This window comes from Anarrhichthys ocellatus, unplaced genomic scaffold (genome assembly GCF_004355925.1).
Source record: "Anarrhichthys ocellatus isolate YVR2014 unplaced genomic scaffold, GSC_Weel_1.0 scaffold100, whole genome shotgun sequence".
In the NCBI taxonomy this organism is placed as follows: Eukaryota; Metazoa; Chordata; class Actinopteri; order Perciformes; family Anarhichadidae; genus Anarrhichthys; species Anarrhichthys ocellatus.
In genome coordinates, this window is record NW_022280130.1 from 1,106,963 (window position 1) to 1,128,060 (window position 21,098).

The 21,098-nt window shown below is 43.7% G+C and overlaps 2 protein-coding genes and 1 non-coding gene across 7 annotated transcripts; 1 reads left to right on the top strand and 2 right to left on the bottom strand.

Moving 5' to 3' along the window:
• Nucleotides 1-176: 176 nt before the first annotated feature.
• On the top strand, nucleotides 177-13,914 carry elk4 (ETS transcription factor ELK4). Of its 5 annotated transcripts, XM_031875945.1 has the most exons (7): nucleotides 177-391; nucleotides 4,069-4,122; nucleotides 4,256-4,470; nucleotides 7,155-7,919; nucleotides 8,812-9,051; nucleotides 10,244-10,363; nucleotides 10,438-13,914. In XM_031875945.1, exons 3-7 carry the CDS (start codon nucleotides 4,264-4,266, stop codon nucleotides 10,534-10,536), a joined length of 1,431 nt encoding a protein of 476 aa, XP_031731805.1. In that variant the 5' UTR covers nucleotides 177-391; nucleotides 4,069-4,122; nucleotides 4,256-4,263; the 3' UTR covers nucleotides 10,537-13,914. The 5 variants fall into 5 exon arrangements, with proteins under 5 accessions (XP_031731805.1, XP_031731801.1, XP_031731804.1 ...); XM_031875941.1 differs by having other exon boundaries at nucleotides 501-4,470; XM_031875944.1 differs by lacking the exon at nucleotides 4,069-4,122.
• Nucleotides 13,915-16,480: 2,566 nt separating this feature from the next.
• Nucleotides 16,481-19,895, bottom strand: mfsd4aa (major facilitator superfamily domain containing 4Aa; the record flags this gene model as incomplete). The annotated part of the gene is made up of 4 exons (XM_031875932.1): nucleotides 16,481-16,662; nucleotides 18,952-19,072; nucleotides 19,182-19,252; nucleotides 19,748-19,895. Coding segments are annotated over 4 exons (393 nt in total), but the record flags the coding sequence as incomplete, so codon positions are not given.
• Nucleotides 19,896-20,712: 817 nt separating this feature from the next.
• trnaf-gaa (transfer RNA phenylalanine (anticodon GAA)) lies at nucleotides 20,713-20,785 on the bottom strand. The gene has a single exon. It is a non-coding gene; the product is annotated as a tRNA-Phe (tRNA).
• Between the last annotated feature and the right edge of the window lie 313 nt (nucleotides 20,786-21,098).

Here is a 21,098-nt window from a genome sequence, read left to right on the forward strand (position 1 = left end):
AATGCATCACTTACGTGCATTTTTGCATTGCAAGTCAAATAAAAAAAGCTTCAAAATTCTACAATAAAAAACAACAGCTTATCGGATACCAACACACAAAAAACCTATTTTGTCTTCGAGTGAACGCCCTCAGAGCCACTTAGAGGCGCGACAGTTGTCGATTATGAGGTGTACGAGGGACATTGAACGCAACATTATTTCCTGTTTGAAGGATATATCGACTGTACAAGCCAAAGGCAGTTTAATGTATTTTATGTCAGGGTATTTCCTTGACACTCAGTTTGAAACTTGTTTCCTGAGCTTTGGCACAATAGAAAGCTTACCGGCAATGTTTTGGGAATATTTCGACGCGGCTCCGCGCCTCGGGAATTCAGCGGGCGGCACGAGCGAGGTAATGTTAGCAGGCGAGCTAACGTGAAGCTAGCTAACAGCTAACTTACACTTGCAGCTAACTAACTTACGTTTAATGCCTTGATTTGTCTGTCTTCTCGTTTGTTTAGACACACGTGCAAAACACGAAAGTGGCATTTGAGCCCCAAGCGGAGACTTTACACTGTCGGGAGATAACCGTGAGTCGGTGTTGACGGGAACGAAACTAACGTTATGATCAACAAGTGGTCTTTTTTATTTTTGCACTGTGTGGGTGCCGGGGCTATCTGACAGTAGGACCGGTAGCTCCGGTCCGAGTGTTTACAGCGCCTCGATAACGCGTGTTATGTGACTACTTTGATCTAGCTGCCGTTATCTCCGTGGGTAACGTTTATCAGGCGTTACATAACGTTCATCGGTAATCTTTCTCCCTGGCAGCTGTTTTGACGCTGTCCTATTTTTGTCCCAATATCCGCGGTTTTAACATGACGGATTGTGTGAGAGGTGGGGGGGAGGTCTCCAACCCAGCAGGTCTGGATGAGTCGGGGCAGATTTACTCTTCCCCATAAGAAGCTTACACACATACACACACTTGTTGACATATATTGACAGCCTGTAATGTGGAGTGATCAAAAACAGCAAAAATGCCAAATGAAAATCCAGCAACACGTATCGGTCAGTGTTAGGATATTATTGTCACACAGCAACATGTGTCGACTGAGTGACAATAACTTGTCATGTGGCTCTTCTTGACAATATGAGAAACCCTCAGCAGTTGGGATGTGTATTGCAAGAAATGTTGTACACAAAGCCTGCGAGGGGGAGATTTACAAATTAAGGCTGAGCACCAGAAGAATATAAATCCTTCCCTTTGCAGAAGCAGCAGGCCCTCCATGACATGTGAGAGTCACTGCACGAAAACTTGCGTGTGCAGCTGCACATCTCCATGCTGGCATTGCATCGGAACGGGTTGTCGAGAATGTGCTCTAAGCTAGATTATTGAAGGGACGCAAACATCACATCATCAATATATGGGGACCTGGCAACATCACATCATCAGTGTATGGGGACCTGGCAACATCACATCATCAGTGTATGGGGATCTGGCAACATCACATCATCAGTGTATGGGGATCTGGCAACATCACATCATCAGTGTATGGGGATCTGGCAACATCACATCATCAGTGTATGGGGATCTGGCCGCTGACGAGCACAGAAAATGGCTCAAAGGTTAAGACCTCTGGTCTTGACGACGTATCGTGTTCTACCTTGATGGAGGAATGTTACAGAAAAAAAACAATCTATTGTTCTTGATTATATGTCTACACACTGGTGGGGGAGATGTAATTATTGTTTTGTTGTTCCTGCAACCAACCGTGTCGGCAATATGTCTCTCTCTTTGTTGTTGTTTCCAGTATTGATCTGATTCCAGCATCCCGGGTTTATTAAGTTGTAAACATGCAGTTATCTTGATCATTACATTAGGTCTGTGTTGCCTCGATGGAAGTTTACTCAAATCAAGGTTTTTGTGTGAAGTCTGGTTGTTCTGCTTCCTGGACAGCAACAATGTTGCCAAGATGCCAACACATGTCTGTGTTACTGCAAATATAGCAGAATTGTTGACATGCAAGACCGCGATAGCAGTAAGGAATGAGATGATGTAGATGTGAGGTATGAGAGGTCGTAATAGGAAAAGCACAGGTGTATTCAATAACATTAATGATATGGTCTTGTATTGATAATATGCCATCGTTAATGTTATCAATTTCACCTGTGCTGGTCCTACTATGACAAGTCAAAATGTCTGCCGCTAAAAAAAAAAAAAAAAAAGGACCACCATCAGACTCTTTGTTCATCGTCCCCCCCATCCACCAGATCCAAACACTACCGAACCGTCACAGGAAGTAGGTTTCCTCCTCTGTCGTCTCTCCCAACAACTGACAGCAGGACGAGGAGCACCGGCTCTCTACGAGAAACTTAATAGTTATGTAGTGCTTGATGTTTCTAAAAATATCCTCCAACACCAATAGCCTACATAAATACCTACCCTGTACCCACTTTTGGGTTCACTCTCTCTGCCGCTGACAGCGTGAACCCAACCCGACTATCATCCGTTTTTTTATCTGCAGGCAAGCTTTTCCTCTGGTGGAAAGAGGAGCCTGTCACCGGTCCTCTGGACAACATGTAATTATGTGACCCCCTTCAGAGGTGCACCCAGCTGAGTTGGCATATTGGAAGGATTGCAATTAATGCAGGGGGTTGAGATTGACGCACTCAAAGTGGGATGCACCAGTTTTCCCCTTGTAGGCACTGGCTTATTCCAGGCACAGATGGGATCGGGGGCGTAGACTCTTGATGCCACAAAATGAAACGCACCCTAAAAGAATCAAAGGGAGTAACACATGAGGGACATGTCAATCAAGCCTGTTCTGTACACGCCCACACAGCCCTGAGAGGAGGTCTAATCAGCCTAAGTGCAAACACCTGAATGTGTGTGTGCACCACAGGTGTTAACCTCAGCATAGGATAGCTGAGCATGTGCAACAAAGAAAAATGTAAAGGCTGCAACAAAGCCACTGGAAAATATCAAAGAAAAGGCTAGATGGGAGGGGGTATCTTAGCTGAGATGAGGGTTACAATTAAGGCAGTAACGTAAAACGCAAGCATGAGTAATAAAGCTGCTTTTCTTTTTTCATTGGGCCGTGTGCGACCTACAGTTTACCGCTAACTTTTACAGCAGTCCCAATAAAAGCTGGTCAGCTGTCAGAGTAATCTAATTGTTGTTGTTCATTGTAAGGCTGCATAATATAGTACGTAGGTTATAATCACATGTATTTGTTTGAAGTTTGTACAGTAGCAATTACACGGTAATTGTGGAGTATTGACAGGTCTGCAGTATTTAGCCAGCTCATTTAATGTAGAATGCCTTCTGTAGTTGAACATAGTCAATATCATTATCATTATATTCTCTGTGAAATGATTCGGTGCTTTTGTAATGATAACATTGAAAAATAGTGATTTTATTCCCACTTTCTCCTCATGCAAGGCTTCCAATCCTCGCAGCAGCTTTACCTCGGCCGCTGTGGTTTGAATTAACTTCTCCATGAACGTCATTCTTTGCCTCTCACTGTGAGGAGCATTTCACTTTCATGGCCATGATGGTGTTTTGCTGCTCTTTAGAAGCCAGATGTGAGCAAGATGTATGGCCTCCGCTAGGCCGAGTCAGAAGCCACATCACAGTGCCACACACTATGGGTGTCCTAAGAAGAAAAGGATTAATGATTAGCTGTCATTTCCTTTTTTTTCTGGCTTATCGTGAGTGATGTGACCGTATTTCATACCATCGACCTAATGAGAATAGAACCACTCGTTACCATCTGAACAGCCTCAGTCCCCGGAAAGCTAAAAAACCTGGACTGTAGGGGGGCCGCCAGCCTTTAATATCCAATCCAGCTCTTCAAGGGATACATTTACGCCCCTAAATTTTGTTTGACTTCATCCAGCTGTTAATGAAACCGCTCTTTTTGTTCAGAAGGGTGGATGGTGGCATTATCATCCTGGAAAGTGGGCACCACATGGGGGGGAAACCGCGTTTGTACCAGACGGTGCACCTGGGCTTGTAAAACAGCCTCTTGTTCCTTGGCTGTTGAATATCCATTTACAGCAATTCCGCCACATTTCTGCCCGTACGTTCAGGTATCCAACGGCCTTTGAGGTTTGAGGGGTTTCTTCGGCTTTTTAAAGATACAGGTGAGGATGACTACGATCAAGTCTTTCCATTGAGGAGCGATGGGACTTGTGAAAATGTACCACTTTTGTGCCGTGTTTCCATGAGTGATGATTTTTCTCCTCTAACTTTTTTTTGTTTTGTATTTTTCCCCAGTGAGAGACATGGACAACTCTGTCACCCTGTGGCAGTTCCTTCTCCAGCTCCTATTGGATTCCAGTAATGACCAGCTGATCTGCTGGACCAATGAGGAAGGCGAGTTCAAACTACTGCAGGCAGAGGAGGTGGCCCGGCTGTGGGGAGCCCGCAAGAACAAGCCCAACATGAACTATGACAAACTGAGCAGGGCCCTCAGATACTACTACGACAAGGTAAACACGTCAAACCCTCTCCCCCTGTCCGATGCACAGCAAGTGGGTTCTGGGTGATCGAAAGTTCATTCTTTTGGTTATACACCACACAATGACTATGCTATCACCATTGGTCCAATATCGGTTCAACCATTAGCCAGCTGTTGTCTGTGCTCCACACATTGTGGTTTTCCTACATTTCCCAGCCTTGTCATTCCCACAGGAGTCCTGATTGGACACACAACCTAACTAACGAGCTAATAATCTCGCCTCACTCTGACACAAACCGTTCGCATGTGTTCTCCAGCTTTGTCAGACGTCAGACCAATCGCAGCCTTTTCTGTTGTTTTTGTTTGATGTTGGTCTCTTTGGTCAGAACAATGTCAGAAAACCCCCCCGTTACAGGACCCCGGTGCTATTTAACGACATTGCTACGTGAACAAGCGCTCAAACAATTCTTTAAACGCCGACTCGCCGACTATCTAGCCGGCCACGGTTGGGTTTGTTGCTTTTGCCGCTGGTAGTGTGAACTCTTAAGCTAATCCAGTATGTTTACCTTTTTGACTGTAGGGCATTTCTTGATATCGCGACAGCAATGAAACGTTTTCATCCAGTCAAACTGAAATGGTGTTTGTGTGTGTGTTTGCTGAGGAGCGTCTTCACAGATGTTTTGTAGTGCTGCTGACTGCAGGATTGTCATCACGCCTGGTTCCAGAGTGAAATTAGAGGGTGTTTTCCAAATTAGTGGGGGTGCACAAGCAAGAGTAGCAGTGTTTTTTTATAATCTCAGTAAGTATGGCACCACAGCAACACATTTACCGGTACAGTGCATTCCACCCTTAAATAACTGAAACAGGCAAAGAGTAAAGAATTAAAGATGGTGAATCCTGATTTAGACCTCTATGTTTGCAGGGCTGGAGCCAGAGCGCACCACGGCATTAATGGCCTCTTCAAATGAAGGGCAAAATCAAACCAGCACGGTTCTCATTATTACATTTTTTCATCTGCATTTACTCGATGAGTTAGCCAAACTACAAATGTGATTGCAAACAGGCATCTTTATACTGAGCCAAAGAGAGTTGGAGAGAGGGAAGACCTCACTCAGTTGGTTGTATTGTGACATGGTTGTATTACTTGTAATACACAAGCTGGTACATTGTAGTCAGACAGCAGTCCAACACTGACCAACAGCTGTTAGCAGATAGTAAATAAAGGTCCCAATCCCTCAGTTCTGCTCTTAAGAAGATCACATCAAGAGCTTAGTCGGGATCATTCAGGACCGAGCATGCGGCCTGTTTGCTAATGTTAGCTCAGCAGCTACAGTGCACACTGACGACCACAAGTGTGGCTGATACCTGATATCTTCACATTTAGTTGTCAGACACAACTCACCAAATGTTTCTCTTTATTACCCAAAGTAGACGACTACATATCAGTGTTAGGATTTTATCAATACTAGTAATATTATCGATACTCTTATCGGTTCTTTTTGATTATTTTGTGAGGGGAAAAAAAGTATATTTGAAAAAGAATCAACATTGTTTTATTAATCGTAAGTAAACAAATAGTCTTTCTTAAACTGCTAAGAAGAAATGTTTAAATAACTCACTATTGTTGACTATACTATTTTAATGTCAACAACACATGTAAATGTGAGAACATTCCTACAGGGAGGAGTATATTATTATTATTATTATTATTATTATTATAATATTATAAAGGTATATTTGGAGTTGAGAGCGTCGGTCATCTCCCGACAGTAAAGAAGCTTTTATTGTTAGGGTGTGTTGGCTGGAGTGGTAGTGGGACTAGCAGCTTCAACACTAACTTATAACAACATAGCTGCTCCTCTTATTAATAACAATGTCTCAAACAATTCAATACACACTGACTGACCTCTTAGTTGTTACCTACATCCCGTTGACTCCACTGTTGGGAAGAGGTGCAGGCCTTTACCAGTAAACAGCCCTCTGACCCTGGTTCACCCTCTCCTCTGTCATGCTAGCTGTAGCTGCTAGCGTGCGGGGTCCTGGGCTTTACTATCACTGAGTGTGTGCTGCAGTATATCGGTCTGAGTGTCTCGGTAAAGACGGCTGATATTGTGCCCCACTCCCTTTCTAAAAGATAATGAATGCAGTGATCAGATGGTTTGTCATGCGCATAATGCAATCATATTTTTTAAATTGTCAGTCATAATTCAACCAATTACACAACGTCTAAGTTACATAAGCAGCATCGTGAGACTCTGGAGTGGATCGCTTCCTTTGCTATTTTCAAAGCACAAGTTAATGCGTCGCAGAACGGTTCAAGTCGCTGCTCAGCGACATGCGGACGAGAGGGAGAGTGCTGTCCGTCTCCCAATCTGCTTGTGGTTTGGCAGCAGCACAGCCTGACCTCGTGGGCGTTGTGGGCACGGCCGCGCTGGTATGTTTGGCTGCAGCGTGAGCGGCTGCTGGTTGGGTGCAGACAGGGAGGACAGAGCTGTCCCACGTACAAGGCCTTTTTTTATGTGGTCTCTCTTCTATTTTTTACCCCTAGTGACTCTGTAGTAGAGGCGTACTGCGTGAGGGAATGTCTTGTTTATGCTCGCACTGTGTTTTCTGGCTGAATAAAAATAAATGTATTTTTTTAAATTTATTTATTTATTTATTTTTTTTATTTACCAAGAGTATAAACTACCATATCTGCTTTTCTGTGTGTTGCAGAACATCATAAAGAAGGTGAACGGTCAGAAGTTTGTCTATCGCTTTGTGTCCTATCCTGACATCCTCAAAGGAGAGGGCTCTACCCGAGCAGAGGGCGGGGATGTGGGCGCTGGGGGCTCCCCTCACCTGTTGAAGAGGGCCGACAGCAGCCCGCAGGAGGGGGAGTCAGGTGACCACAGTAGCACAGCAGCACTGGGCTCCAGCAACAAGCAGTCGAACCGCAACGACTACATCCACTCCGGCCTGTACACCTCCTTCACCCTCAACTCGCTGCAAAATGGACGCCAGCTCTTCAAGTCCATCAAAATAGAGAACCCGGCAGAGAAGCTGGCCGACAAGAGAGGTCTCGCCGCCGCGGTCCAGAGCCGGGAACAGTCGCCTCAGCCGCAGCAGCCGGCCGCTCTGCCGTCCGTCATCAAGTTTGGAAACGCCCCTCCGAATCCAGCACCAGCACAGTTCACTCGGGTTGCCATGGAGCCGACCCTGATGTCCCACCACTTGGATTCCCTGCGAGCCCCCCACCAGAGGGCCGGGGACTTCCGCGCACACTCCTCCCCGCCGTCCCAGTCGTTCTACTTGTTTGAGCACATCCGCCCAGCAGAGCCGACGTTCAGCCTGCCGGACCTGATCTCGGACAGCCCGTCCCCGAGCCTCGTGCCCGACTCGTCCCAGGAGCTGGTGATCGACAGCGACATGGAGTCAGGATCTTCTCAACCCGCGGATGTTCAGGCACCAGACCGCTCAGACGCTCAGGCGCGTGAGAAGGCTAGTATACATACAAACGCATCTCACACAATGCTACTTTAATAATAGGACAATGACATTCTAAAGGCCCTGAAAACACATGTTCTCTATCAGCTTCTGTAATCTTCAGGGACCTAAATTAACCCAAAGTTAGAATAGTTTGGGTTATTTATTTCACTCTATGTTTTTGAATGAATCCCACTCATGATGTCACATATTCCTGTGCACCAATCGGATTCAATTCAATGGTAATCTGGTCGTTTACTTACATCAGACCACAAATCTGATCAAAACACACCGACACAGACGTGATGAAGTAGAATGGCTCAGTTTTTGAGTGATGCACACTTAATAAATAATAACTAAGTCAGTTAAGATGTTGATTTGATGATTCTTTTTTCAACTTTTAACCTGCAATAACTGATTTTTGTCCACTTGGAAATGAGCTGTAAACTAAACGTGGACGTACTATCAATTAGTTGTTGTAGTGAACAGGTCAGCAGACACAGTCGTGTTTCTTAGTCTAATATCAGTTTTCCTTTTAGCTCTGGTGGGTTTCCACTAACTCCTGAGGGAAACAAAGTGTTTTTTTCTCTTTGAAACAACGCTGTTGGAGTACAAGAGAGAACCAAACCAGTCTGTTGTTCCACTTCACTTCTGTTGTGACAACTGTGTTGGTATATTTTTTTACATTGGACCACAGCACTGCCAGTGTGCAATTATTTTGTACACACAATGTTCCAGATGAAATTAGAATCCTCCAGATTACAGTTTCTTCTGATACCGTTAAACTGTGTCTACGCACACGAATACCTCTTCTATTGACCCAGATATTATGGTAGGACCAAGTGTTAAAGCAAAAGTGAATTCATGAGCCGCCAGTAGAAACTGTTACCCGTCTGTTGTCCACCAGGTGGACAGTGGCCTTGGTTTGTCCGGAGACGAGACCAGTTTCGTGGACGCTGAAACCAGTTCGTCGTCGCTGAGCAGCAGCACCACGCTCAGCACTCTGAACTCGATGAAGTCACGCAAGCCGCCGAAGATACTGCAGATCAGCCCGCCGACTCTGCTGGTCACCGCCTCCGACTTCTCCCCCATGAACCTCTGCAGCCCGTCTCTACCGACGGCCTCTCTCACACCAGCAATGCTGCAGGTGAGAGCGTGGACCCGCCCTCCTTCGGGAGTGGCGTACATCTATGGCCCACTTTGATAGTGCGCCATAGATTAGAGTGCTACAGTACTGCATGAGTTAAAATCAAATCTTTACTGCATTTACAATGAAGTGTATTCTTGCGCTCTGCATTAACCATCCATCAAGACATGTCCCAGTAGGCTTGTTGTTTCATTATGATTCAAATATCCATTTACCGAAGACAGATTTGTGGTTTAGATCTTAGATCATAGAAGTTGTACGGAGCATAGTTCTGCCTGTTGAAGCAGTTTAGATCCTTTCTTTAACGTTTGTATAGACGTAGTAAATAATATGAATAGGAAATAGGCTGCATATGACAAGTACCAGGTGTCTGCTGTGCAGTTATTTGTCTAACTGGACAGAACCCAGAATTGGCATTGCAGAGAACGTCCAGCAGCTACTGATCCTGACCAGCAGGTGGCAGCAGTGCAGCAGCACTCTGTGATGCCTGGCTGTTGGGTTTTGTTTGTGTGGTGTTTACTTGTTCCTGGTGATGCCATTTGCTCAACACATGACTGTGTGTGTGTGCTCCTGCTGCTACTACAATTTAAAGTCTAATTAGATTAGCTGGTTCAGACAATGCAGTGTTTATTCAGCAGGTCAGGTCAGGTTTGATCACAACATCTAGCGTCAGACTGCCAGTCAGCTCGCATATGACGGAGTTCCTCTCTCTGCTCTGTCTCTGATTGGCTTTAGGCTTGTGTCCAGTATCTTCAATCTAGCTCACCAGAGTTTCTAATTAACAGGTCCTTAACTTGTTTATATTCACATTAATCTCATGAGCACATGGTAAGTTGGGTTTTTTTCATGGATGTGGCCCGGTAGCTTTGTGGGAAGACGTTGTCCCGATGCCTAATCCCGCCCACTAAACTTTTGATCGGTCAACCGGTGGAAAGAGCATCACCACCATGCCTATTTGAGTTGCTGATTCAGAGGTCTGGAACATGGCTAATAGTGGTCCAATCCTCATTTTTTAACATAAACACATGTAAACAAACTTTTTTTTAAGGATCCCTCAAAATTGGTTGTTAAAGAACTGTGATCAAGAACAAACTGCTCAGTCTGTCCTCTTATGAACAAACCTGCATCTCAAAGCCGCCAATATCGGCCATGCTGTCAGCACTGAATCTGTCTTGTTTGTCTCCCCCCTCAGACTCCCACTCTGCTGCTGACTCCCAGCCCTCTGCTGTCCAACATCCACTTCTGGAGCACGCTCAGTCCAGTCGCTCCCCTCAGCCCTGCCACGCGACGCCAGGGAGCCCACCTGTTCCAAGTGAGTAGACTAGAGTCTCTTTTCAGTTCTCTCTATTCGTCCAACTCGTCCTAACACACACTGCTCTGTTCCAGTTTCCGTCGGTCCTCACCCCTCAGTTCCAGATCCCCGTACACAGCTTGGATGGGACCAACACGCCCGGCCCCATCACCCCAGACCCTCAGAGGACATAGGATGAACAATGTCACCGCATGGCAGCCAGACACCATCCCCATCTTCTGCTGCCCCACGTCAAGGACAAAGACGTGGGAGCTGAGTCATTGCCATTCGTCATCGCTCTGGTGCTTTAAAGTTCACACTACAGTCAGACGTGCAGAGGGAGGGTCTGGAGAGACGTCGGCGGTCCGGGTTTGACACATTCGGTTTGTTTTTAGAACCTTCACACCCAGACGTACGCTATCCTGCACTCGCACACATTAACTCCATCGCCCCTCATGCACATATGGATTCATTTTGTTTGACATCTTGGGATCCTCAAGTCCCAACAGTTCGAAAGGAGGGAGGAATCTCCATGGCGACAGTTGGCGCATGTGGATCGGACCCTCGGCAGCGACAATCTGCTTCACGCATGGACACGCAGACCACATATCTGAATCTTTCCTTTTACAGAGTTTCCTCCTCGTCTTGGGCAACAGTGTTACTGCCAAAAGAAGATGCTGACGATGCTTCTGTTCCTTTTTTCTGCGCCGTCCTTAACTTTTACTCTTGTTGAAGGGTAGTGCTTTAACCTGATGTGCACGTTTACCTGCAAACTCTGTTGTCTTTTACCCAGCACTCGACCTCGACTCACCTGCCTCAGTGTGAAGTCTTGGCTAGCTACAGCTGTATCCAACAGGACTTTCTTATTGTGACATGTGGCCATAATCTGATCTTAAACCTTTAACCATGCCTCTATGTAACTGTTCCCGTGTGTGTGTGTGTGCGTGTGTGTGTGTGTGTGTGTGTGTGTGTGTGTGTGTGTGTGTGTGTATGTGTATATATATATATATATATATATGTGTATGTATATACACACACACAGTAGAATAGCCCCTCCAGCCAGTCAGCGTTCAGGTGAGAACAGAAAGTGAAGCCATCGACTCTGCAAGCAACGGCTCACAGATTCTGTGTTTGTCACTTCTCTGATGTTGCCTTCTTTTAAAGCAGCTCCACATTGTTGGAGGCAGCTGTGCTAGAATACTACTTGGCTGGTGAGCAGTGACTTCCTGGAGGTTATCCGCTGGTTGCCTGGCAACTGCTCTTGGCCAAAACGTAGTTCCAGCACACCCGTAAAACACATTTACGTGATTTAACACGTAAGTTTAAGAGGTGTTTTAAGGTGGAGCCTGGCTAGCTGTTTCCCCCCCTTGTGAAGTTAAGCTAACCGGCTGCTGACGCCCGCTTCGTATTTACCATACCATCCCCATGATGATCATGATACCGTGAGAAGGATATCAGTCTTATCTAACTTTTAGCAATATTTCTTAAAATGTCGACCTTGAAACCTTGATCGTCCACAGCTCAGCTCTGAATTCTTTGTTCTAAATGAATGGGCTCTGATAAATGTTGCTTGCAGCGTCAGTATTTGAAATCTCAGACGGAACCTCCAGATCTATGTGGCTAAACTCTCGACAGTCTAGCCTTAACCTTTGCCAAGCCTTAGCCATTGGAGACATGTCCACCTTTACTCCAGAGGACTGTACAACAACACCTCCTGGAGCATCGGAGCAGCTTCCCTAAAGCCCCTCCAGATGATCAGCCATGAAAGGTTCACACCTGTTTTTGTAACTTACTTTTGAAGCCATAAGTCTGAGACACAGACTCGAGACCTAGATACCACATTTCTATACTATTACATGTGGAAAATCGCACTTGTTTACATGATGCTTGGAAAGTGTTTCTTTACCCAAGTGTCCCTTTCTAACCCAGGGACGGCTGACCGGCGAGTCTTGTAGGTCTCGCGCTCAACTAACAGACCCGCCACCCCCCGTCACATAGATAAACGGTGCCTTACCACAGCCGAGCCCAAGTCCAGCTCCCGAATGCGAGTTGTATCATTTACCCAGTGCACACGAGTGTTTCCTGTTTGTCTTTATGCCGTATCTTTGACCAAACGAGAGCCCTGGAAAGCTTGGGGCTATTTATTTGCGGCTCACCCGCAGTGTATCATATCGAAGGAACCTTTTCGGGATGCATAACTGTACATACAGACTGCAACATGGCTTAATATGCAGAGCGTGTAAATCTAATCGGGCCATGTTTTTAGAGTTGGCAGCCATGTCTCTTTCCAAACTGCTTGTAAGTGTTTTGCGATTGCAGATTTACTCAAAGTATATATATATATATAAATATAGATATAAAACCTGTTATTTTTTGTGTAATCTTTGATTTTCCTGTGACACCGATAGAACTATAAGATTGATTTCTATTTTTGTAAGGGCCAGATAGACGTCTGCTATGTTGGGCTTCTCTTTCTGCGTGTGTGTTTCCTCGTGTCCTTTTCCTCTGGTGTATTTGGGAGGCGGCAGCCCTGTGGTGGCATTGGCTACATTTTGGGAATGAAAGCCTTATGGGGAGAAATCTGAATCTGTTTTATATGTAAAGTGTTTTGATAGTGTCGATATTGTACACGCAAATGTCGTGATGGAACGTTTGCACTTAAGACTTGAGGGGGTTCCTGTAATATTGGATTCTGTCGCTTTTCTACGACTCTGATCTCCTCTTTGATGAAAAGCGTTTGCTTAATGACACGTATATTTTCCCAAAGGGACGATAAAATAATGCACTTTGTATTTTATACAGTAAATCTGACCTTTTACAATATATAGCAAACAATTTACAAGGATCTGTGATTAGGCACAACCACAAAATATTTATTTTTTAGAATTTATAGTACAGCCCAGTAGAGTTGGCAGCCTATATTGCATTTTTGCAGTAACTTTGATAAAGAACCAAATGGCTAATAATAATAGCTAATTACAACCCCAAAGCCCATTTGAAACCTCCCTCCAGTCAGTCTTGTTTTAGCATATTTCTTAATTTGTACCTTCTGATGATGTTTTCCCCTCAACCTACCCTGAAATGTAAAAATCTCCTTTGAAAAAGAAAGTTTTTTTGCTTTGTTCTGTCCCGTTTTCTATTTGTTTGATGCTTTTTCAGATGTTTACAAGCTACTTGTCTTAAGTGGCATATTGATGTTTGAGAGGTGTAGAGAAATTGTTTATAGTGGGAGAGATAGGCGAGACCAATAAAAGATCTCTTCACTACTTGCGTTTCTGTATTCTGCCATTGCATCATTTGTTATTAATGTCTGCCAGCAGGAAATTACAACAGCAGCACTAACACAGGGCTGATGTGAGTCCCATTTCAACAGCAGCAACCGAATGTGCTGCAGATGTTTCGCCATAAACAGAGCAGACGACATCACTCGCATTCATACTGGAAAAGGCAATACTTGATCGTTGAAGTGTCTTTTGAATCATGCTGCAGCAGAGAAGAGGTGCTGCAAGAGATGATCGTGACAAAGAAAATGGGCCTAGTACTGTGTATACCTCTTTATTGTACATTCAACACTAAGCTATTCAAATAATACACAGGTCCATATATTCATGTTTTTATTTTCAACATGTGCAAGGTACAGTGAGTAGGGAGGCCGTGCCACTGCCATTTATAAACATACCTTGTCAGCTGATATCAACATTGTCTGTCAATTGCATGGTAATCATGCATACAAGCTATTCAAACTGTTTTCATTTTAAACATAAATGTGGAAACGAAGAATTTGTGATAGCCTATTAGTGCCACTGCCATGCATAAAGATACCTGTTATCTTGCATACAATACTGAACTATTAAAATAATGGACACATTCATTTTTGGGAAAAAAATAAAATAATTGTCTAATCAACCAAAAATTTCGCGGACCCCCTGCAGTACCTCCTCGGACCCCCTGTTGAAGACCTCTGCCTTAGAGCAAGGGTTCTTAACCTTTTTGACCTCGGGGCCCAACTTTTCAAGTACAAAGTGTCCCAGGGCCCATTCAAATATTAACACTGTATTAGTTTAACTAATTGATCTCACTCTTGGTTTGATTTGTATTCAATAACTATATTAAATCCACTTACAGTTTAACAAGCAAAACCCTTGTCAAATAAATGAGATGATACAATGTGATGATCACAAAGACATTTATTTATCATGTGTATGTAACCCTGCATACACAACAAGAAGCCCAACAGGCTTTCCCACGAGCGTTGGATGTTTCGTCGCTAAGTGTCGCTTTATTTTTGAAGGCTTCAAATAAAACCAAATAAAATGTGTCTGGAGCCGCAAAAGCTATTTGATATCACAGCTTATAAAGTGTTATATATAGTTATATTATATATACAAAAACTATAGTTTCTTGTATTTATGAAAATATAGAACAAGAATAAAGACAATTCTTGACATTTTATTGCAATTTTACCTGATATAACAATATCAACCTCTTATGAAGAGGAGAGTTTGCTGCAGCAGCTGAGGAATCATCTCCAGCGTGACACTTTTCAGCACATGCTGTGTTTGTTCTGGAAGCATACAGTAAGCCAGCATCGTTGGCAGTGAAAGCAAATGAAGACATCCACGCAGAGTTAAACTCTGTTTTCCTCCGTGACTTTTCTGTTTTGGATTTATCCATTGATAGTTTACAGAGGGCGAGGGTCTGAAAATCATGATTAGCCACCTGCAGGGGAAAGCGCTTGACAGGGGTAGAGGATTTAACTGCCTGTGGGAATAATTAACATATAAGAGTCTGTTCATTCTTGCTTATAAATTATATTCTCTCTGAACACGTTTCTCTTTTTGGAGAACGTCATGCGAGACATCTTCTTCGATCAGCGCATTGTCCCTGCTCTTCTTTCTATTTCCTCGTCTCTCCCCCGTGTGTCACGGTGTGTGTAAACCTCGCTCGAGTCAGGGAACTTGTCAGAATACCTGCATCACCTGATGTCATTTGCAACGCATTGGTCGGTGTGTTTCCTGCACCGCCGTAACGGCTGGATAAAACGCGCCGGTTAAAGTATAAACTCAGTGCCTAATAAGTATAATTCCGAATTATCTATCGGATTTAGGGCCTGGGTCCGGGTCCGGTCCGCCTGTTGGGGACCCCTGATGTAGACTCAAGGAGCCGCAACAGAGGGGCTGAAGAGCCGCAGGTTGCCGACCCCTGGGCTAGCGGCTAGCTGAGTGTCTTCTTCTGCTTATTGGAGCTTGTTAAACAACTGACTGACGCATTACCGCCACCAGGTGGTGGGAAGCTATATTGTACCTGAGCGTCTCATGGATAACAGTAATATGTCTTCAATTGATAACCTATGCGGTCCCGCGGCCCTCGCGGCCCACAGGTGCAAAACTGAAAGTTGTTTGCGGCCCTCTACGTGGCGCTCGCGACCCAATCGTGGGCCGCGGCCCCATGGTTAAGAATCACTGCCTTAAAGGACCACAAGAAACACGTCTGTGTCAAAAAGTGCCATAAAAATGTTCTATATTAATATTGTTTTGCACTTTCACTGAGTTAAATTGTTTAACCAACATCAGTCCTGATCATCACCACCCAATAATAATTGATTTTCAGAATTTTAACCATTTGAATTCCATGTCAATGATTAGTAACAACACTCTGATTTCGATGTGTGTGCAGGAAACCAAGAAAATAGCATGTATTTCCCCACAGGTACAAAAATGGTCAATCTGGTGGAAAATACTAAAAGCCAGAGCTCTAGATTGAAGGCTTGATCAAATAGATTGCATGATGTTATGCTCCAATGGCTGTGGGATCAAACGTTATGATTTTAATGGGTTCCTAAGAGGACAAATTTGTCCTCAAGTGTCTGTATTTAGGCAACACTTTATTATAAACTAATTATAGGAGCCCAGGACGAACTTCCAGAATTCGCAATTCACCCGTGCCAAATCATGCCATATACCTTATTATACAATGTAGCCAAAAATATCAAATGTGGTGTCGGGCACAAGGGTTATGTCAAGAACTGGACCGTCCATCGAGCTGCTCATTGATCGTCAGGCTTGAAAGTAGATTTCTTTAGGTTACAAAATGTAACCTGTAATCTGGAGGAGGCCAGGATGGAGCTCCTGTTCCGAGGCTGGGCTAAGACGTGGAAACGTCCAGAGATGGTTCTTCCCATGCTCCCTTTCCGTCGTCCACAGCAGAACCGCTTGGCCATTTGTGTGCTCTGGTCTCCCCCCTCAGTCTCTCAGGGACCCCCTCGCATCAAGATCCTCCCGTCTCAGGCTTCTCTTTCATGTCTGTGTTTTGAGACGAATCTGAGAATGAAACGGTGTCGATTAGTTTGACTCAGCACAGAGATCGATACAAGAGGACTGACACCCGGCGGGCTTTTGATGAATGCTGCCATTTACACAAAAACATTAACATCCTGATCTTCTAAAGCAATGCACCTTTGCATCGTGACCTTTACCTTGAAGCCATATTGACTCTTGATGCTGTACATTGTATTCATATTGATTATGTAGCAAAATGTGGTTGGTTTTTCCTCTGAGAGCTAATTTGACAAAATGAAAGTGGCTGAAAGCTCCTCGTAGCATCAAGTTGTACATCACCAATAGCATATATTATTGTTTTACTGTTATGGCCCTTTAATAACGTTACAGCCAAAGCAGTCATCACCTCTATTACGATCCCGCCATAGGCGAAGGACTTGTGTTTCATTAGGATGCACGCCACTAAAAGAAGCCTGCGTTGTCGCGTTGGCCTTCTCTTTGTTTGCTAAGCAGAGATGGTTATCCTTAAAGTATTGCTTTCTACTCCTTTACCGTCTCGTGTTCGAAAGACTGCTACCAGCCGGAAAGTCACATAAAAAGTGTCTGTAGATTTTTCTACAGATTTTCTCACTTGCATCTCAAATGAGGCACACGCATTTGTCATCCACACTGGTTACAGTTTGGTTAACTGTGGAAGAACCAACGATAAAGTGTGCTCAAATTGTTCAAATACAATTAAAATGTGCCTACAGAACTGAACACTTTTAACTGTAAGTAGCTGTATCATGGCACATGTAAAAGCCTTTATTTTATTTAACTATTTTTTGTTTAATCACACAAGGAAATGCTGAATGAAAGTAATATTTTTGAAGAAAAGAACCACCTGTATGTGATTTAGCTCCTTTGTGGTGCCTTCCATCTCCCCATTAAACGGAGGACGGCCCCTGTGCATTTACAGACGAATGAGTTGGAAAGCCTCGACTATATGTATATATATATGTTCTTTTTTGTTGAAAAAAAAATAAAGGTGTGACAATTTACTGGGGAATTCGTCACAGCTGCACATTCTGTACACCCACTTATAAATCTGTTGTTTAATTTAATTTGAGCAAAATTACACTAGACTCTCGAGCTTGCTCTGCGCATGCGCAGCACCATCGTGCCATTTTCCTAATGGAAGAAATGGAAGAAAGACCTATGGAAGAAGGATGCAATCAAAAGGTAAGTTAAAAGTCAATATTTGAAAGCTTTAATTATATTTTATATGCCTAAAATGCATGGTGCCATTGCCTAGTAAGTGAAATGTTAATGCCACAGATTGCTGACTTTGTAAGCTAACCGCTAGTTACATTACAGTCATTTAGCAGACACTTTTATCCAAAGCGACTTACAATTCAGAGTCTATCACATTTCTACACCGTATGCACAACTACGGGAGCAATTTTGGGGTTAAGTGTCTTGCTGAAGGACACATCGACATGCGACTAGCGGAGCCGGGGATTGAAACGCCGACCCTCTGATTGAAAGACTGCCCTGCACTTAGCCACATTCGCCTAGTTAAGTGCTCAAGAATGTTGCGTTATGTGCCCACATTTCGACATATCTGACAGTTTAATGTCAACTTGTGCCCTAGCAGTTGCTAATACAATTTCCAGAGCCAAAGTGTATTATGTGTAATGTTGGGCCGCTAAATTAGCTGCTAATTAGCGAATTAGTTTTTTCATAGGGACCGTTAGCTGCAAATGTTAGCTGCAAATGTTAGCTGCTAATGTTAGCTGCAAATGTTAGCTGTTAATGATAGCTGCAAATGTTAGCTGCAAATGTTAGCTGCTAATGTTAGCTGCAAATGATAGCTGCTAATGTTAGCTGCAAATGTTAGCTGCAAATGTTAGCTGCAAATGATAGCTGCAAATGTTAGCTGCAAATGTTAGCTGCAAATGTTAGCTGCTAATGTTAGCTGCAAATGATAGCTGCAAATGATAGCTGCAAATGATAGCTGTTAATGTCAGCTGAAAATGTTAGCTGCTAATATTAGCTGCTAGTGTAATTTAGTGAGCTGAAGTTGGTCGCACAGTTGCTACTGCATTACAGGTTATCATGGTCAGTTCTACATGGGGTGGACCACACAATTTTTGACTATTTATTTAGTTTGAGCTGGTAAAAATGGCGTTTAGTGGTTGGTAATTATTTTTCCGTCTTTTCGCTCCATTTTGACGGTTCCCCCCAATAAAATGTGACTATGAATCAGCTCCTCTCCTGTTAAAATAAGTATGATTTGACATATGATTTGAGATTACCAGCTTGTCAATTTTCTGCCTGATGTGTGTTTACCCGTGCTGCAGTGTCTGTGGCAGTGCTGGACATAGAGGAGCAGCAGGAACAGGCAGAAGCCGATGAATGATGATATTGTACAACACAACAGGAAAGTGTAACTGCCCTGACTGTGGATCACCTGCAGGAAGACACACACACAAACACAGTGGGATTTTATTTCAAATGACTCTGTAATCAACGTGCTAAAAAGCAGTGTAGCCACTACAGAACACAGAAAAGGTTCTTACTGATCCAACAAGCAGCTGCAGCACCATCTCTCCTGTGCTGGCACTGGTCACCAGGACAGTTGTAGCACAACCTGAAACACACAAGAAATAGACAGACATTATCTACAGTAAAGGAGGACTAAAAATGACTATTTTATCAATATATAAATCAGTAAATACTAGGACTGCCCCCAAAAAGTTGATGATACGAGTCAACAGTTGAGAAGACCCAGAGTTGACTTTGGGATGGAAGCAGAGGGAAGCTTTACCTACTGTATGTCTTGGCTGCTCTGATGCTCTCAGCTGTGGTGTAGAAAGTTAGTTAAGTCAGCTCGACTACTTCTGCACCAGTTGCTGGTTAAACCTCTTTTACTGCCACCCAGCATTTATTCTGCTCTATTGGCCTTGCTAGCTATATGACATCGGGAGCAGGTGTAACAATACCAGTCTGCCAAACATCCTGTTGTGTGCACACCACCAGCAACGCAAAAGTAACAGAGCGGAATTGATCCTGTGACCAATTGTGCTGTACAGTGAGGTTAGTACTACCTACCGATGTAATAATTAGAATGTGTGTCTTGGTTTACCTTTGTAGTCTAGCATGTCCTCTGTAAAGGCCAGCATGGACGGGAACACGCTGCTAATGCACAGTCCCAAAACGCAGGTACCGATGAAGAGGAACACACTGCTGGTGTAGAAGATCAACAACAGGCACTGCACAGTTATGACTCCGACCTGAAAGAAGCAAACAGAAAGGCAGTACAAGTGAGAGAAAGATTTGAACTCAACAGAAGCCTGTGTTCTACAGTAAACATCCAAAAGAACACAGTTATACTTGCAGAACTTATATAAATATCGAGAATACAAAATGAGCCAAAAAGCGAGCACTTCTTGACCTAAACTCTGAAATTGACATCATCTAATCCAGATTTCGATGAGATATACTGTTTGAAATGCTGTTGTCTTTTTTAAAATGTTTACGAGTGTTTTAGGCTGTTGTGTATTGCAGTTCAGAGCTCTGCTATACAGTGAGTAGAGCATCAGTGCAGCCCTCTGTCCATCTGACGAGAAAAAAAAGAAAATGAATTTCTAAAATTAGAAAAAAGGAGCAGCCGAACATCAAAACATCTGTTGCAGATGTGGAAAACATTCAAACTCCACAGCTTTAGCATTGACTGCTGAGTCTTTAGCATCTGACTAAATAAACCGCATTTAGGAATGTAGTTTCAGAAGAAAACAAGCACATGTCAAGTTAAAATGTACATCAATACAGTAAAAAACATACGTGTTTTAATTGTTTTATTGTTTAATTAATTGTTGTTTGTAGAAGTGAATCTGGTACCTCAAGATTGCGAGTGAATCGCATCAAATTGCTGTGAATGAATGAAAATTGACAGACATTTCAGGAATGTTTGCTTTCTGCTTTCCTACTTTGTTGACTAGTGTGTTCTGAACTTCAGGGACAAGACTGAAGACTCCATACAGCACTCGACCATATGCCAACAAAGGAACATTTAACAAGGCAACATGTCCCCAGAACACAACTTCAACCTGGCGAAACCCGGGATTGAACCAGGGACATTCAGATCTTCAGTCTAACGCTCTCCCAACTGAGCTATTTCGGCACAAAAAGGGTGCCTGGAGTGGCGCTCAGACAACATACAAAGCATCTGGAAAAAATTGCCAGAATTTCGGGAAAAAGCAACGATCCATGAACTATCGAGAGGCTCTTGCACTGTCGCTTAGCATCGGACTAGCTTAGCTCCAGTTTACAATTCAAAGCAATCTAACACTGAACTCTCCATACAGGCCTCAACCTCTGGGTGAGCACATAGGGGAAGCGAGTGAATCGCACCAGATTAATGTGAATGAATGAAAATTGACAGACATATCAGGAATGTTTGCTTTCTGCTTTCCTACTTTGTTGACTAGTTATAT

Excerpts from the sequence above, each read along its gene's own strand:
- elk4 (XM_031875941.1), top strand. The coding sequence starts at position 4,264 with ATGGACAACTCTGTCACCCTGTGGCAGTTCCTTCTCCAGCTCCTATTG. Across the intron at positions 7,920-8,811 it reads ACGCTCAGGCGCGTGAGAAG|GTGGACAGTGGCCTTGGTTT; the intron begins GCTAGTATACAT and ends GTTGTCCACCAG. Across the intron at positions 9,052-10,243 it reads TCACACCAGCAATGCTGCAG|ACTCCCACTCTGCTGCTGAC; the intron begins GTGAGAGCGTGG and ends CTCCCCCCTCAG.